Source organism: Polypterus senegalus, chromosome 2 (genome assembly GCF_016835505.1).
Source record: "Polypterus senegalus isolate Bchr_013 chromosome 2, ASM1683550v1, whole genome shotgun sequence".
Lineage (NCBI taxonomy): Eukaryota > Metazoa > Chordata > Cladistia > Polypteriformes > Polypteridae > Polypterus > Polypterus senegalus.
The window spans coordinates 73,940,460-73,959,754 of record NC_053155.1 but is presented as its reverse complement, the minus strand read 5'-3'; the positions used below and the strand labels follow the sequence as shown (position 1 = coordinate 73,959,754).

Below are 19,295 nucleotides of genomic sequence, written 5' to 3'. Positions count from 1 at the left end.
TGGTGCTTAGTGCTGCTGGCTCATGGATTCTGCATCCAGTGTTGAAATCATCCACCCGGTTGTTGTACACATGGAGTCTGAATTCTCTCCCTGTATTAGTGTGGGCTTTTCCCTCAATACAGTTTTTTTTTCTTTGCTTTTTCTTCCCAAATCACAAAGACTTACACGTTACGTGAATAAGTTACTCTAAATCAGCTCTATATGAATATGTCAGAGATTAAGCTCTGCCATAGACTGTCACCCTGGTTAGGGTTTGTTCCTGCCTATACCTGATCCTGTTGGGATAGGCCATGGCTCCCCACAACCCTAATTCTGTTATTCTAATTGCATTACCTGTTGAAGACAAGTAATATAACAATTGTAAAAATATTTTCAGTTTTTTGCCATTCATGTACCTTCTGCACCTTTACTCACATGTGTCTGAACCTTTCTTGACTGACATTCCCTCTGTCAAGCGCATTTCTGTAAAGCCTGCTTCTCAGGCACTCATTATATCTGAGGCGCCTTGCTCACCTCCTACTTTCAGTATTTGAAGGTGACTCTCAGCATGCCTCATATGCCTTTATTCCAGCTCAGGTAGCTTACTCACTCACACCTCCTTTTTTAATCAACTTACCAAAGCCAAACTGACCAATCACAGCAAAGTCAAACTGGGGAATAGGACACACAGATCTTACCATTATATTATATTATATTATATTATATTATATTATATTATATTATATTATATTATATTATATTATATTAGGAGGTTACCTCCTAATATCTCTTTGTTCGCCGACCCCGCTAGCCTGCGCTACGCTCCTCTCACTTCATGTCTCAGCTGCTCATGTTGTGAAGAGGGGGGCTGAACACACCCCAAGGAGACGCGGTCGCTCCTCCGAAACCCCCTCATAAATGGTGATACAATGGGAAACAAATACAGTTTTTTTTGCTGGCTTGCTGCCGTGCCATGTGATCTGCATCTCTCACACTGCTTCGAACATTTAAAAGCCTGTACAGCAGCTGTCCTACTCTTTTTCTTTAATTTCTGGCCCCGGGTGTGATTAAATGTCTTGGCACAAAGTCTCATCTCGCGGGACGTGAGTTCTTGATATTTTATAGTTCATAATTTAATAATGGAATAAGAATCTGAAAATCTAACAACATCACATTAATGTTTGATAAATTCTGAAAAGAATGATACCAAACATATATATGTAGGTTTTAAAATAAACCCGATTTAAAAAGTGATATAAAAACGTCACATAAAATTGTTGTTCAAAATCATTGCACTTTTAGGCTTAGGATTTTATATATAGAGAGTAAATTATAGAAGATACTAGAATGCAGTTTTAGAAATGAAAAAATACCACTGACATTCCTGCCTGGTTATTGCCATCAAGTCACCAAAATATGTCAAAATAAGGCGACACTTCAGTACAGAATAGTCATAGAAAATGAAGACAGGTTTAAGAGATGTCATGCTATTACTTCTGAGTAAAAGAAAGAAGCTTAGGTGAATCACAGTGAATTGTATTCTGCTGTATCTTTCAGATATCTATAGTTTGCTTTCTGATTCTTTCATAATGTTTTAGTTTTTTACTTTGCCTGTTAATAGCTAAGATGCTGAGACTCTTCAAAAGCTTTTCCTAGTGCATGTTGATTCGATCAAGGGGTTTATCTAATGCACATAGTCCTTTTAATGAGCAGTCGAGCAGTGCCAATAAATGTTGATTTTTTTTTCTGCTTTGTAAAGATGTATCATCCCATACAGAAGCTATTGACGTTAAGCAGGACTGGAAGCCTTCCTTTCTTGGAAATGAGGAGTTTACTCAGCTTATGTTGGAGGTATAAGATTTTTTTCACTGTAAACTTTGGTCATATTTGTTAAATGACTTAGTCTATCAAAGTTTTGTTTCCAATGCATCCACTAGTCATTCATACTACGAACCTCATGTGCTATTGTCCATAAATTTTCACACCCACTTATCCAATTTAGGTTTACAGGGGCCTGGAGTGAATCTTTGAAGGATATTCTCTTAATCTTCATTTATTAAACCCTAACATGTTAGTTTGGATTCTCACAAGTTAATGTAAAAATCGCCATCGTAAGTGGAAACCCAAGTCTTATGTTGTGTATTTATGAAAGCAGAGTACAAATTGTTTTTAATCTGCAGTTAAATGAGAGAAAGAACGATCATTTACAGTATGACGAGTTATCCACTCTGTTTTTTTTAGCCCACTTAATCCAATGGACGCTGGGATGCTAGCAGCATCTGACATAAGGAGGAAATCAATGGTGGATAGATGCCAGATGCATATTCATGCTCATGTCTACATTTATTTATATTTTTTGTAAACAAGTAAATATTTTATATTATTTATTTGTATATGTATTCATAGCCAACTAATTTAGAGATGCACTTTACCTTACAGGTACAACAAAAAATGAAAACACATACCTGGAGATAAAAAACAAGGTAAAAGTGCAAAATGTGCACACTTTTATCAAGACTCAAACCTTTACTCAGGCACACTTCATGACATTTTGTGACTGAAAATCAAAACTGGGCATCAAATCATAACCTTAAGATCACCAGGAAATTTTATATTAAACACCATCTGAACATGTGTTACATCAGTACTGTGAACTTAGGTACTTCAGTCATTTGATTTTTGCAGAAGAGTTTTACTGAAATGTGCTTCAGGTGAGGTGCTTAAAAGGCACCTGATGTTTGGCTCAGCACGGGTTTTGTAGGTGGGACTGAACACATGTCTGCTGTGAAGTTGAAGATGGTGTAAATTGATGATTTTCATTCACGTAATAGTACTTCTGAGCTCTGGGTAAACAACTTTTCGCAGCCTAAATTAGTTGCAGTGTAGCAAGACTGATGTTATGGTCAAAGAATGATCACTAATGCATTTTTTTTATTTAACAGTGAGTTATGCCATTTTTCAAATGTCTCCATTGCATAGTGACACCATTTAACAGTTCAAACTAATGCTGACCAAAATGTTATCAGTATGCCAATACACACCCTTTCATGTCCACAAAGATTGCTACCATCACAGCTAAGTTGCCTTCAGCCTCCTGTTTTTCATATACCCTGACCTGGCCTGTCCTGAAGTCCCCAAGGCTTCTTTCCATAATGTTGTACTTATTGAACTCTCTGTGTCCAAATGATTAATTTTTCCACATCTAATATCTGAAACTGGCTTCATACCAGTCGAGTGCTGGTTGGGACTTGCTTCCTCCTTTTCCACCCGTTTTCATCACTTTCTTCTGTCTTTTGCTGTTTGCTTTCCTCCATGCTGTGTGAGTGGGTGTGTGTGTGTTTACTGGCTGCTCCTTCAACTTCATATTTTCCTTTTATTTATAAAAATTACATCAGGATAAAACTTTAAACAAAACTATGCTAACACACACCTCTGGCAATAGAGCTGCAGCAGCAATGAGGTTGGCACTATAAACAGATTTGTAACTGTGAGAAGCGGTGTGAAGATGGATAACACCAACATTGATTTAAATATGAGTCCTCCTGTAAGAGGTGCCACAAAAAGATAAGCTGTACATGAAAATTCCAGTGAGCACTGGTTTAAATATGGCGTCATGGAAGAGAAGGGTGGCAAGTTTTATTCTCCCAGTTCGCTAGAATGAAAATACTGTAAAGGCAGATAAGAAAGCAGCTTAAAATTAAAAATGGGAGCTTAGTGTTTAAAGTGTAAGATTGGGCTCAGGGTGCATGAAACCTTGAGGCCTCCAGAGGGCAAACTGTCCCGACGGTTTTCAGGAATTTTATAGAACGAGTCTTAATCCTAGACTTGTGTATAAATGTCCGCCATTTGCTCACTGATTGTGCCCAAAGTCTGGGAAAGTGAGAAGGACTGCAGTTTGCTTAAATTTTGGGGTAGGCAAATGGTTGAAACCCACTAAATAATTAGAATGATCAGAATGTACAGTCTACGATATCTAATAAGGTAGCAGCCGTCCATTTTTGAAACCATTCAATCCACAGCGTCTTTGGGTGGAAAGGTTCCTATCGAGTATGCTTCCTTTATTAAAGTTTGTCTTTATTCATTGTGAATATCAAACAATTTAGTTGTTTTCTACCATTTTCTGTCCTCAGTTGGAAAATCCTCAGCACTCTTGTAAAACAATTATTAATTTTAATACCAGACTCCAGTATTAATAATTCTTGCCCTTGCTTATCCATTATTTTCTGAATTTTTTGGAATTTCATTTCCTTATGAATGGAACACAGCATAAATGTGAGGGAAGCTTGGAACATACATATGAAGAATGTGGAATCACTTGTTTATACACAGTTATCCCTTGTGATTGAAGCAGGATAAGGGCACAGAACCCTACAAAATCAAAAATCTGCAAATACGCTGTGGAAACCGGGGTGCTCCAGCTGCCCCAACACAGACAGACAGAGACATGAGTTTGCCACACAACACATGTTAATTCACGTGGAAAGCGCTTTTGTTGCTCCCCACAGCAGCACAAGACAAATAAACAGCACCAAAGCTCCGTTCTTTTCTTCTCTCTTTCTCAGCCTTCACTCCTTTCCCAGCATTCTTCATCCACCTCCTCCCAACTTTGGCCCCCTGAGTAGTGGTGATTGGCTTCTTTTATAGAACACCTGGAAAGACTTCAGGTGTCCAACGAGGTTCCAGCAGCACTTCTGGGTGTGGCGGAAGTGCTGCTAAATAGGGCTCAGCAAAGGTCTAGGTGCCCCCTGGTTGTGGCAGGGTTGGGCTTGCATGGTCCAAACCTGTGGCCCCACTGCAACCCAGTGGAATGGCTGCCCTCTAGCATTCAGGGGGAGATAGTGTCTGGAATAAGCTCTCTCCCCCGGTCCTTCCATGATCGAGGCATCCTGGCCGGGTAAGGGCCCTGGCAGTCAGCTACAATGCACTAAATTAGATTCAAAAAGCTGTGAACAATGCAGGACAGAACTATCACTATGCAAGCAAATCACTTGTGTGACGCTGGCTGCAAAGAAAAAGATCTGTGGTCTCCCCCAGACAAAATGTGTACTTCAGCAGTTCTTTAGTGAACTGTAACTTTTTACAAAATTTTTGCATATGCTGATGATAGTGGTGTGAACAGCCTTCTGAAAGTTTTGTCCTACCAAGATGGCGATGTATGTGTAGATTTTTAGAAATTGGTAATGGTCTCAGAAGAAGACGTTTTCCAATTCAGATGAAATCACATGAACAAGTAGGCTATAGGACAAGGAATAAATTCTGAGAAAACTGTAATCTGCTGATGGGTGTAATTGTAATGTAGTTGCACAGTGAAGCACACTTTTTATGATCCACATTTAAAGCTTGCGTCCTTGTCTATCACCTAGCAACTCTCGTTGCTACTAACAAATCTGCTTAATGACATGGTACTCCTGGGGTTGATGGAATTTGGAGTCCATTTAAGTGTTGCTGCTACAGTGTTGTCTGTGGTTTTCCACAATAGATCTCAAAACTCTCCAAATTGTTTAGATTTCATTATTGATGGTAAACCTGTCAATAGGCAGATCCATGAATCATAACCTCACAAATTGCAAGAGTCGACCTGTAATCTATATATATAGTTCACTAAGGGGACGCAAGACACTGAGCGCAAGCAAGACACTGAGGGCACGCAAGACAGTGAGCGCAAGCAAGGCAGAGCCCCACCTGCCAACTCTAAGACTATGGGATACGCTCGACAGAGCCCCGCCCTCCAACTCTAACCCTCCTACCACATCATGGGATACGCATGACAAAGCCATGCACACCAACTGTAACCGTCCTCCTGTGTGCAGCATCGCTCTCGAGGCATGTGCACTGCTTGCTCATGTGCCCGCACGCAGCAACTCACCAAACACAGCCTCAGTTGCTTTCATCTGTGCAAAAGTCCACATGCACCTCAGAACCACGTTCACTTTACACCGCACGCAAACCAGAGAGCCACGATCGCCAACTCACAGAGCCCTGCCCGCCAACTGTAACTAAGGGCAAGCAAGACAGAGAGCGCACGTAAGACAGAGAGCACCCGCCCACCAACTCTAAGACCATGGGATACACACACATTTAGTGTATAAATGGATATAAATAATTGCATGTAAACGATTCGCCAAAATCTGTTGTATGTAAATGATACTGTTTAAAACGTTATTGCTTTTTCATCCGAAAACCCGGTTTCCACATCTACCTGTATTAGTTTAAATGACACTTTTACCACTCGCAATAGGGCGGACGCGCTGACTTATCGTGTCGACTGGGCAACACAGTGAATGCGGCGTCTATCTATATACACTCACCTAAAGGATTATTAGGAACACCATACTAATATGGTGTTTGACCCCCTTTCGCCTTCAGAACTGCCTTAATTCTACGTGGCATTGATTCAACAAGGTGCTGAAAGCATTCTTTAGAAATGTTGGCCCATATTGATAGGATAGCATCTTGCAGTTGATGGAGATTTGTGGGATGCACATCCAGGGCACGAAGCTCCCGTTCCACCACATTCCAAAGATGCTCTATTGGGTTGAGATCTGGTGACTGTGGGGGCCATTTTAGTACAGTGAACTCATTGTCATGTTCAAGAAACCAATTTGAAATGATTCGAGCTTTGTGACATGGTGCATTATCCTGTTGGAAGTAGCCATGAAGGGATGGACATGGTCAGAAGCAATGCTCAGGTAGCCTGTGGCATTTAAACGATGCCCAATTGGCACTAAGGGGCCTAAAGTGTGCCAAGAAAACATCCCCCACACCATTACACCACCACCACCAGCCTGCACAGTGGTAACAAGGCATGATGGATCCATGTTCTCATTCTGTTTACGCCAAATTCTGACTCTACCGTTTGAATGTCTCAACAGAAATCGAGACTCATCAGACCAGGCAACATTTTTCCAGTCTTCAACTGTCCAATTTTGGTGAGCTTGTGCAAATTGTAGCCTCTTTTTCCTATTTGTAGTGGAGATGAGTGGTACCCGGTGGGGTCTTCTGCTGTTGTAGCCCATCTGCCTCAAGGTTGTGCGTGTTGTGGCTTCACAAATGCTTTGCTGCATACCTCGGTTGTAACGAGTGGTTATTTCAGTCAAAGTTGCTCTTCTTCTGACCTCTAGCATCAACAAGGCATTTTCGCCCACAGGACTGCCGCATACTGGATGTTTTTCCCTTTTCACACCATTCTTTGTAAACCCTAGAAATGGTTGTGCGTGAAAATCCCAGTAACTGAGCAGATTGTGAAATACTCAGACCGGCCTGTCTGGCACCAACAACCATGCCACGCTCAAAATTGCTAAAATCACCTTTCTTTCCCATTCTGACATTCAGTTTGGAGTTCAGGAGATTGTCTTGACCAGGACCACACCCCTAAATGCATTGAAGCAACTGCCATGTGATTGGTTGATTAGATAATTGCATTAATGAGAAATAGAAAAGGTGTTCCTAATAATCCTTTAGGCGAGTGTATGTCTGTTTTTTTCCATAGCCTGCTACAGGAAGGTACTCTCTCCACCATTGGCATTGGTTTCGCTCCTTGCTATTTTCGTTATACTCCGACGGTGGTTTCCTAAGCCTTTGTTATACTGAATTCCTTTCTCACCGTTTTCCGTTCCTATTCTTACACTGCCGTATGCTACGGCGGGCTTCGGCTAGTAAGATATAAATTAACTTAGAAAAGCTTAAAGACCAGATCAATGTCTAGTAGATTCCTAGAGGAACTTATTTTACAACTTATTTCTTTTAGAACTTTCAGCAGCTTGTAATAATGTCTCTTCTCCATCCAATGTATCAACTTTAGAAAAAACAGTTATTAAAAACTTATATTAAAAACTTCTTATTTTGTTGTCACGAGGATGTGTAAACCATGCCATCTCTGTATGTGGTATTGTGGGCATCAGTGAGATGCAGGCGAGACAGGGACTTTATTCTCTTTTTGATTTTAAACGTTTCCTAATAAAATGAATTAACCAATAATTAAAAAAAACATTGATTAGTAATTGAAAAATGTCTACAAGATACTTTCAAAAGTTTTGCAGATTAATTACTTTGGTTTTAGAAAAAACAAATTGTATTTTATAAATGTGAATATTTGTGTAAAGGCCAGAGAAAAATATTGGCCCACATCAACCTTGTTATTTGATGCACCTGCCACTATATGGGCTTTCAAGTACATCATGTTGAAGTCTATTTCTACAGTATGGGTCTTATTTTTTTCTTCTATATTAGAAGGTTAACTACAACAAATAATTTCAAAGTACCACCTTCAAAACTACTTATTACAACTAATGGAAGGCTGTTAGAATCCTGCACATTGTTTGTCACTGTCTTCACATTCACTTCTTATTCTCTGTTAAATTTTGCCAGTGCTCGGGCATTGTCTGTGTGAAGGTTGTGCATTCCCTCTGAGAATGAGGAGGTTGCATTAATTGGTTTAGAGTTGCCAAATTGGCCCCGATGCTACTGTGCGCGCGCGTGTGTGTGTGTGTTTGTCTTTCTGCAATGGACCAGTCAGTTCCTGCCTTATGTGCCAGGATTTGCTGTATTGAATTAAGCAAATTTGAGATTAAATGTATGAATGAATTAATTTGCCATTAGAAGCTTGCAAATGCACTAAGAGTACAATGAGTGCAGTAGGTGGATTGACTACAGTGCTTTTGAAAAAGGTTGTTGGGAGTAGTAAGGGGGTGGCACAGTGGGTAGCGCTGCTGCCTCACAGTTAGGAGACCCGGGTTCGCTTCCCGGGTCCTCCCTGCATGGAGTTTGCATGTTCTCTCCATGTTTGCGTGGGTTTCCTCCCAGAGTCCAAAGACATGCAGGTTAGGTTAGGTGCATTGGCAATTCTAAATTGTCCCTAGTGGGTGTGGGTGTGTGTGTCCTGCGATGGGCTGGCGCTCTGCCCAGGGTTTGTTTCCTGCCTTGCGCCCTGCCCTGTGTTGGCTGGGATTGGCTTCAGCTGACCCCTGTGAGCCTGTGGTTAGGATATAGTGGGTTGGATAATGGATGGATGGAGTTGTAAGGTTACAGAGATAGCATAAGGTAGAGGAAGAGGCTCTTTGTGCACTGGACTTTAAGTGGGGCTCTGCAATCATCACTGCAGTTTTTTGTTTTTTTTTGTATTTTGTTTTTGCACCCCCACAGGTATTTTTGTTAAACGAACTGCATGGGAACCTGAGTGGGCACCAGAATAAGATGATTGTGGCTAGTTTTATTTTCCCAGGGCATTAGAAGGCACCCAGGGTTCCCAATTAGAAAATACAGTGGTGAGGTAGCCCAAAATTAATAAGAAACACTTTGTTGTTTTAAATATAAAAGAAGGTTCTGGGGTTCAGAAATCCCAGCGGCCTTCAAGAGAACAAATTGGCTTAATGTTCCCCTAGAATTTCTGATTGTGAGTTATGCTGTTGTACATTTATGGTCTGCTGAGGTGCAAAGTCTCTAGATTTGTTTTAAACACTAGTAGGAAGAGCTCAGTCTGAAGCACCATTTGTGTAGTGAACCCTGTTATGACAGTTATAAAGCACAAGCAATAAGCTACTGTACCTTACTGAAACAGTGCCCAACCAAATGATTTCTTCTTCTTAGTATTTGTCCATTTTACACTTCAGTTTAATGCGAAACTCTAACAGTTGATGCATTCACCGCTTTCTAAGTACTTTCACTGTCAATGTTGTCATGAGCCGTATTTGTTAAACTTACTGATGACTAGAGAGGAGCAAACCCCACTGGATTCGCTTCTCTTCAACTTTGGGAAAATCATGGCAATGTTTGTTAACTCTGTGAAATGCATTTAAGTTAACGAGGAAGCAGAAACTGAACTAGTTATGAGTGGATTATATTGGTGCCATCATTTTTTGAAATGTTTGCTAACTATGATGGACCAATTATAATGTTCAAAACTGTGACCTGAGTTGTGAGACAACAGTGCTAACCCCTGCACTGTACACTGTGTCTCCCCAAGATAAAATTATCATCTCTCTCGAACCAAAAAGTTCAGTTTGTTTGTTTTTTTTCCCCTAATACCTTTGCTCGTTCACTGCCGCTACTGCCAAATAATCACAACACTGAAGCACGATGGATTCTTCGCTCCTTCTTTGTTCATTATCAACTACACAGTACTTTGGGTAATACTATTAAAGATGTAGGCTTAGCATTACACATAAGGCTCTTACAAGTCCATACACAAAGGCATTACCTTTAAGACACAAATACATTGACACATTCCCGGCTTCCCCCTGTGTGTGCATTTTGTGTTTAAATGTACAAGTTTTCTGCAAATTTTTCACATACTACTTGGATCAGCATTACAGTGCTAGGGGGTCTGCCCCATCCAGCATTGGCTGCTACAGCTCCTTGATGTCTTGTTGGCCTCAAAAGCAGTCATGAGGCGCTGTGAAAAAATGTTTGTTTATGCTGGCCGCACAGCAGATTTCCAGGAAATTATTTGGCAAACAAAGTCCCCATCAAACACAGTATACTGTATACAGTATTTATTCTGAAAAATGCTTTGGTGAATTTCACTAACTGATGACTTAATAGTATAAGGAAAAAAAAACTTAATTGTAACTGTACTAAAACCAAACTGAACATTAGCTGTTGAAAAACATTTTCAACTGATCCTGAAACACATTGTAAAATTACCAGTTTTATTATATTACCAATGTTAGATAAAATACTGTAAGACGCTAGGGGTTGCTGTTGCTCCTTTAACCCCAACAGACACAGGACACAGGTTAAAAGCACTAAGAAGTCTTTTAATATTTTTCTTCTTTAAATAGTGCCTCTCTAGCACCACAGCCACCAATAAACAGGGACATAATCAACAGAATACACAATACTCTCTCTATAAATCTCTCCTCTACATCTCTCAGCAAGCTTCGTCCACCTCCATCTCTGGCTCTCTTGCTGGGTCTTCAGCAGTCCTTTATATAGTGCCCGACCCGGAAGTGCTTCTGTACTTCTTCCCATGTGACTGGTTCAGATGGAGAACTCAAGTCCTTTTGTCAGCCCAGAAGTACTTCGGGGCTCCCATCCATGTGATTCATTAGTTCTGCCAGGCTATAGGGAAAGTATGACTCCCCAGGTCCTTCAACTGCTTCCCCTGACGGCACCCAACAGGGCTGAGAAACCAAACTCCAAGTCCCAGGATGCCCTGCAGGAATCCGGGGCACCACTATACTCCAGGGGAGGAGCTGCCATCTAGCATCTTGGGGGAGGCAGAGTCCAAAAGTTGTTGCCTTCCCTCATTCTTTCATTTTTGGGGCACCCTAGCTGCCAGCCGTCTATCACAATACATTGTGACAGTTTATAAGTGCTTGTCTCTGTTTCAGTCTCCACTATCTACGGATGTACTCAGCATTTGAGATTATTGAGTCCCTTAAGTGTCAGCTATACAAATAAACGTCAATTATTGAATCTTTAGAACACCACACATATTTATACTGCTGCACTCCGTACAAGGAACCTTCCCAAGTGGCATGGCCTAGCAGCTCAGAAGAAACATGGAAACAACTGGACGTATAAGTCACAGTGCAAATAAAGAAATGAATGCAAAATCAAATACAAATAGTCATTTTAAAATGCAAGTTTTTTTATTTATCAAGCAAAAATGTTTTTTTTGGTGACACAAATCCAAATCCATGCATTTTTTTGACTACAATAACCCCTTTGTCAGGGATTCATCTGGCTGTGTTAAGGTTAAATTCATCTTTTTTTTTTTTTTTACAATGTTTATGTTTTATTTCTACATCAGCTGCTAATACAAATACAAACTAAACTTTGTGACAGGTGCACCCCCAAATTAGGTTGGGTTCATGCAGGCTGTTATCACTGTCTTAATCTGAATTTAAACCAGTTTACCTTCAGGTGTAATTTTGTTAAAATATCTTTCCCGCACTGCAGGAGCTTATTTCTGCATGGCCATCTGGTCCTATCAGTGGCTAAATGATGAAAGAAAGCAAAAAATGTCCCTGCCTGTTCCAGACAGCTTGTCATTCACTGAGGCTACACATCAGTTGGGCTGTGAGAAGAGAACACGATCTGCTAGGACACCCACTGAACTATTGATTTTTTTTTCAGAAGCTGAAGATCTAATTAAAACATTTTACTTTTTGTGAAGGGAGAGACAGTTACAGGAAATGTGAAGGGCAAATTACCAAATGACTAATTCGATAGCTTTTATTTTTCATTATTTAAAGTATAGATGCTGTACAGGGGCAAAGTAGTTAGTGGTGCCACCTCACCTCTTCAGATGATTGGTTTTGAATCCTGGCATTGTCACTTTCTGCATGAAATCGACATGTTTTCCCCATGCTTGTGTAGATTTTTCTACAGGTAATATGATTTTTTTGTCATAAAAACGTATGTGTGATTGTCCCAGTGTGTATGTGCAATGAACTGGAATACCTTGTATGTGTTGACTGAGGGAACATTTCCACCAGAATTGTACAGAGTATATACACAGTAGATAACAGTAGATATAAAATTAGGAGTGCTGAAATGTGCCTCGGGTCATGAAACCTTTTACTAGACAACAGAGAGCAGCAGTACTTTTCCCAATACTCAATAATAATAATAATAATGATTAATAATAATACATTTTATTTATATAGCACCTTTCCTATGCTCAATGTGCTTCACAGAACTCCAAAATGAACAACAGGGAATATACAATATTGGATATAAAAATAATACACTAAATAAAGAAAAATAAAGGAAATCCAAAGCTTTAAATTATAGTAAGAGGCAAAAAAAAAACCTGAGTAAAAATATAAGATGTATAAAATACTATAAGAAAACCCTGAGCAAATAGCATAAGTTGTGATACAAATGCAAAACATCCAGCGCACCTGAACAAAGAGGGTGAACTGAAAGAAGGGTCAGAATGTCAGGGTAAGTTAAATGTCAAGTGGATTTTAAGTTGTTTGTTTGGCATTGGGCATTAATGATTATGCAGTTTAAAAATATCTTACATTTCCTTAAGGCCTGCATATATCACTAGCTCACTGTTTCCCCATTAATCTGTAAGTTGGGGGCTGAAGCCAGTGCCAGAGTCATTGGGCGCAAGACAGGAACCAACATTGGGCAGAGTGGCACACTCAATGCAACCCTCACCAGTCATTTAATCTAACTTAACCTACACATATTTGGGCTGTGAGAGGAAAAACCCAAATACTGGGAGAAAGACCTGCAGCCACACAGTGATGAAAGCACATTGATTTTACCCAGGAAGTGATAAAACCACAATTCAGTTGCTGGAGCTGTGAGGCAAGCAGCACCACTCTTAATTAAGGCATCCTTGAGGCAAGCAGTATATGCAAGAATTGAAAACCTCCAGACTAAAAATGTGGCTATAGATATGAAAGGCAATGGAAAACATACCAAATGAAATCGTATGTTCACCATCACCCACACGTCTCTGCCTCCTCCTCCATTATGTTGCAGACATCTTTGGCATCATTTAGCCATCTTTCCGTTTCATCCCTGTCATTGTATCATCAGATTCTCCTCTGAAAATTCTTTTCACTCTTTTGTCATCTGTCATTTTTTCATGCATCTAATCAACTTTAGCATATTATTCTTCATTACAGTTATCAAAGAAGGCTGCAGGTTGAATTTCTGTACTTACTTATACAGTATATGTAAAAAATGAATAAAGTGGGTTCAGTGAAGGGATGAATGGATGACACATTTTTTTTCCTTAGAATTTTACCTTTGTAACTGCTCATTAGATTTTCACCGTTTTTCCACTTGCAGTACAGGGTTAAGCAGAATTCATTGCAGGGGGTCTCAATTGTTTATCTCACTTTAAGCTTTAGTTTCCTTGACAACAAAAACAATTCCATGGCGTTCTTCTTTTTTATGTCTGGTGATTTTGCTTTATTTAATGTTAGTGGTAAAGTAAGGCTTTTAAATTGATCAACTCATTGAAAACCACATTCAGATGTAAAAATAAAAGGCCTGTCACTTGAAGGGGCCAGAAGTGTATTGTTTTTTTCCTCACTAAAACTAGTTCCAGTTCTTCTTGTCTCATTTTCTGTATTCCTTTTCATCTTTTAAATATTTGAATTGTTGGCTTTGGAGGGTAAATTGACTTAACAGATACTGACAACCCTCATGCCTAAAAAGACCGCAGTAAAGAACAAAAAAAAGAGTTAGGGAGAGTATTTTATTAAATGTCACAAAATATTCAAGGAAGACTGATGGCAAGGAGTGTATACAGCACAAAAGAAAAAGCAATCTGTCGCCGTCTGGGCTTTTCCTCTATTAATCCTCTACCTGAGTATCAATTCTCCTACATCAGTACGAGTGTAATTTTTAAATATCGGGGTAACTTACTTATTTTATTCCAGTCATGGGTTAATGCTATGGCCTTGGTCAGCATATATTAGCAAGGAGGGAAAAGCAGGGGGAAGCTAACTTCACATCAAACATGACATGATGAAATGCAGTCTTTAATCTTTTGAACACCTATAAAAATAAGCCAGGTATTTAAGAATTTTTAACCAGATGTTCTAGAGCCCTAGGCAGTCAATGCTTTAAAAATAAATGTGACTGTTAGAGGTGATAAGATCTGATCAGTAGAGTTCAAAGAAATGGAAAATGTTATGTATCAGCTGTTCATCTTCCTGTATGAGAAAAAGCCCAAAACAAAGAAGTTAAAATGGATCCTAGTAATCATAGATCAGTAAGTTGTACCTTTATACCATGTTAAAATATTGTAACCCATTGTCAGAATTAGACAAGAAGGCTACTTACATTAAAACAAAATTCTGAAAGACACCCACATGGGTTTCGAAGACAGTGATAGTAATCATCCCATTTTATCACTGGTCTCCAGTGATCAATCAATCGATCAATCAACATTTATTTATATAGCACATTTTCATACAAAAAAATGTAGCTCAAAGTGCTTTACAAAATGAATAGAAAATAGAAGACACAATAAAAAATAAACATAAGTCAACATTAATTAACATAGAATAAGTAAGGTCCGATGGCCAGGGTGGACAGAAAAAACAAAACAAAAAAAAAACTCCAAACGCTGGAGAAAAAAAAAAAATCTGTAGGGGTTCCAGACCAAGAGACCACCCAGTCCCCTCTGGGCAATCTACCTAACATAAATCAAACAGTCCTCTTTGTATTTAGGGTTTTCATGGAAGGACTTGATGATGATGGTCACGTAGACTTCACGTAGAACATACAGAGTATCTGGATTAAGTTAAAGTGAAGTTATAAAAAGGCCATGTTAAAGAATCACAATGCCTCCTCTTCCTCCTCCTGTAAGCTTCATTAACCTACTGTATTCATTTCAGTGGCGTAGCGTGGGTGTCAGCAGCCTGGGGCGGAGGAAAATTTTGCAGCCCCCTTATTTAGGTATTTCAATTTAAAAGGCTAAAATATACAGTAATTCTTTGCCGCCCCCTAAAAGTGCCGCCCCCACTACGCTACGCCACTGATTCATTTATACACTTTCAAGTCCACTTACTCTAGTTGAGGGTCAAGGGAGCTGAATGCTGTCGAGACAGTTCCAGGCACTAGTCAGTTACCAACCCAGGATGGTGTGCTCAGGCAATACACTAAACTTAACAAGGGCTAGAAAGTCTGTTCTTTGTGATTGGAATGTTGATTTAGGTCAAGTGATCAAGACAGCAGCACAAAAGTTGGTAAGTAACCTACTGGCATTGTGCTAGTTTTGCAGTCCTAGAGTTCTGTGTGTCTGTTAGTGACTTAAATCAAGGCTTGAAAGAGATATGGTAGACACAGGAGGGCTGAAATAACATGTTAAAGAAACTGTGTGAGTGTTAGAAAAAAAGCAATCAAATAGTTAAACATTGGCCGTGCAAATGAAATGCAGAGTGCCCAGTTGGCATCTGTCCACTCGGAGCTGTTCTATTTATGTTAATTTGATATTTAATTGATAATAAATAGGGAGGACAAGTGCAAGACCTTGTTATTTTTTTTATGTTTTTTTGAGCCTTTGTGCAAAATTTTCTTCCCAATCTGTTACTACAGGAGACTTTAACCCCTCTATTAGGCTTATTTCAGGCTGAGCTCCACAAACACTTCTCAGGCCTTTGTGTGGCTACAGAAACCCCAGGATATAATTGCACCTCATTATTTCCCTGTAACCCCAGATTTTCAAGTTGTCCAAAATGGCTGGGTCAGTAGGGCCAGCTGCACATTCTCTTATAAAAGCAACTCCGGGAACTTGAAATCAGCTTCTGCTTGTCATCTTTTCTCTTCTGTCTCCATTGCTGACTGTCTCAGCAGTGGGCCAGGCCCCTCTAGAAACTTCTAGGCTTCAGTTGTCCTCCATGAGTGTTTACCTTTCCTCTCATGGTGTGGTGATCCTGCTTGTTTCACTTCCTAGATACTTATAATAAGCTGATGTTGCAAATTCAAAGCTGGTAATCAAGTAGTAGCTTGTGTCAGTTTAAAATTATGGCCTACATCTTATAACAAACAGTAAAGATAAGTCTTTTCTGAAGACTTTTAGCCTTGTCATTTCCTGAAATGCCTTTGGCTGTCATGGCAAAGACCTTCATTTAGCAGATGGGAAACATAAACTGGCATTATAGAGGATGGACCATAGTCATGTTACTAGATGTAACATTTCTTTCTTTCTCTTCATTTAGTTTCCTCATTTTATTCCCCATGGTTTGTCCATGCTCACAGCTTGTGCCCCACACGAAGGTAAACAGAACATATATGCACATTAGTGTTGATTGATACTAAACTTTTGACCAGCTTTTAGTCCACAGTACCAGTACCAAAAAGCTTCTGAAGTGAATAACAAGTAACTCCAAACCCCTACAACTGCAACCTTCCTTGTGCAGTGCACAATTGCTCGTCTCCTTGGTGCACTGCAGTACACACTGTTTATCTCTTAATAGCTGTGATGTCCAAATCATGTCAAAGGGATAAGGGGTGGTCCCTCATGAAGTCCAGATCGCTTCAAAGAAATAAGGGTGATGGGGTTTCCCGTGAAGTTCTGATCGTGTCGTGAGTGAGTGCCAAGGGAATGGGTGGCAGTAATTGAAAGCTAACATTTACTTCTGGTAATTTAAATCCATTTTCATATTTGGGTTTTTCTTTATTTTTCCAGTACTGGTATTGTATGATATATATGTATATGTACTAGCCATGTTACATATATTATACTTATATAATATATTATATAATATATTATATATATAGGGTATCTCTTGCAGTACATGTACCTTCAGTGTTCCTTGTATGACCTTTCTTGTCTGGTATTCCTGTAGACTCTGTCATTTTGAGGTGCCTTACTCACCTCTTGTCTGCTTTTTGACTACCACCATTTGTAGATGGGCCACCATATCCTGCTCTTTGAAGGTGACTCTGATTGTGCCTTCAATGCCATTTTTAAACTCTCTTGACGTTTGATCTTGTCAATTTAAGATGACAAATTAGACCAAAGTCGAACTGACCATTCAGATTGCTTGGAAGTACTAGACTCACAGTCACACACACACACACGGACTGCATTAGAGTAGATGTATTGTATACATAAATGTTCAATTTCAAACAAACTCTAGATGTCATTACCCTCAATATGACTTTGTGGCATTTATGGACTTGCCTAAAGTTTGTTAAAACTGTCAATTACGTCTCTTTCTGTTCTCTTAGATTTTCTTTAATTTTGCTGGATTTCTTGGACATTGAAACAAATGGTGGTATAGACAGATAGAACTTGATCTATTCCCAGGAGGAAATTTGGCTTTTTACAGAAGCTCTTTAAATAAAAAAAAATACACAGATAGATAAGTAAATAAATAAATACTTAAATATACACACATGCTTTGGTCTGAACACACACCAGAATGACTTTGAAGCAAGAAAATTTAAAAGAAAAAAAACTTCTGACTTGGCTATCACAGTCCCAGTGAGGCATTATGCAGGTATATTGCTGTTGGTATGAAGGAGACCCCGTAGCGTTTCTTGACACACTTTTGCTGACTAATTCATTGGCTGAAAGTCCTCATTGGTAGTGTTTATGAGAGAGGATGTGCTTCATTGTTCATAATGGTACTCAGTTTTCTTTTAATTCTCTCTGTTGCTACTACCTCCAGGGCTTCCAGAGGGTGTCCCATAACTAAGCCTGCCCTTTTATTTAGCTTGTTAATTCGGTAAGCCTCACTTAAAGTGATGTTACCGGCCCAGCACACCATAAGGCGGAAAATCAAACTAGCCATCACAAAGTTATAGAAAATGTGAAGGATGCCACTTCCTCCATTAAAGGAACACAGTCCCCCAGGAAAAAGAGACTGCTCTGCCATCTTGTATAGTTCCTATGTGTTCCGAAACAAGACCAACCTGCCATTAATGTGGGCCCCAAAGTACTTGTATTAGTGCACCACCTCAACATCAACTCCTTGAATAGTGATCTGCCCTAGAGATAAGTTACCTTTATTGTCATTGCATGACACATACAATGAGATTCCGGTACACTTCCTGAAACTATGCTCAAAACTATGCTTAAAAAAAAAACCCCACACACATCTAATATCAAATATTCTTACATATACATCTCACGCATTGCACAATTGTCAACATATGCCAAAAAAATAAGCTTTTTTATAACATTGTGCAAGTTATGATAATAACTAAATAATAATGATTGATATGATATTTCACAATTATTTCCATAATGTGTGTGATTTCATTACAGAATTTAGTGTAGTAATCACTTTGGAGTAGAAACTGCTCATCAGTCTTGTGGTCTGCGCTGTAATGGACCTGTATGTCTTCCCTGAGGGGAGAAGCTCAAACAGTTTGTGTGCTGGGTGATGGAAGTCCTTTATGATGCAGGATGTCTTCTGCAGACATCGAGAGGTGTAGGTGCCCAAGGTAGGCAAAGGTGTGTTGGTGATTTTCTCTGCTGTGTTCATGATTCTCTGCAGAGCCTTTCTGTCAGCTGCTGAGCTATTGCCATACCATATAAGTATCCTAGGACATTATCAATGGACCAAAGACAGAAAAAAACAGAAGCTTTTGTGATAGATCAGCCTTCCTGAGATTTCTCAGGAAGTAAAGTTGCTGTTGTCTTATTTATAACAAGTCTTTGTTTTTATTGTCCATGTGAGATCTTCTGAGATATAGTTACACATGAACCTAAAACTAGAGATTCTCTCCACTCTGTCACTTTTTATATACAGTGGGTGATGGTCATCCTGCTTCTTCCTGAAATCACTGATCAGTTCTTTAGTTTTTTTGATGTTAAGTATCAAGTTATTTTCAATGCACTAGTCTGTTATTCTTTGTACCTTCTTCTTGCAGATAGACTCATGATC

At 39.4% G+C, this 19,295-nt stretch overlaps 1 protein-coding gene across 2 annotated transcripts in view; it reads left to right on the top strand.

Moving 5' to 3' along the window:
* LOC120523042 (neuronal PAS domain-containing protein 2-like) overlaps positions 1-19,295 on the top strand; it is a 169,618-nt gene that overhangs the window by 10,070 nt on the left and 140,253 nt on the right. For both annotated transcript variants that reach the window (XM_039743983.1, XM_039743981.1), the window contains exon 3: positions 1,739-1,830. In XM_039743983.1, coding sequence (XP_039599917.1) covers positions 1,739-1,830 — 92 coding nt within the window. The remainder of the gene's footprint in view (positions 1-1,738; positions 1,831-19,295) is intronic.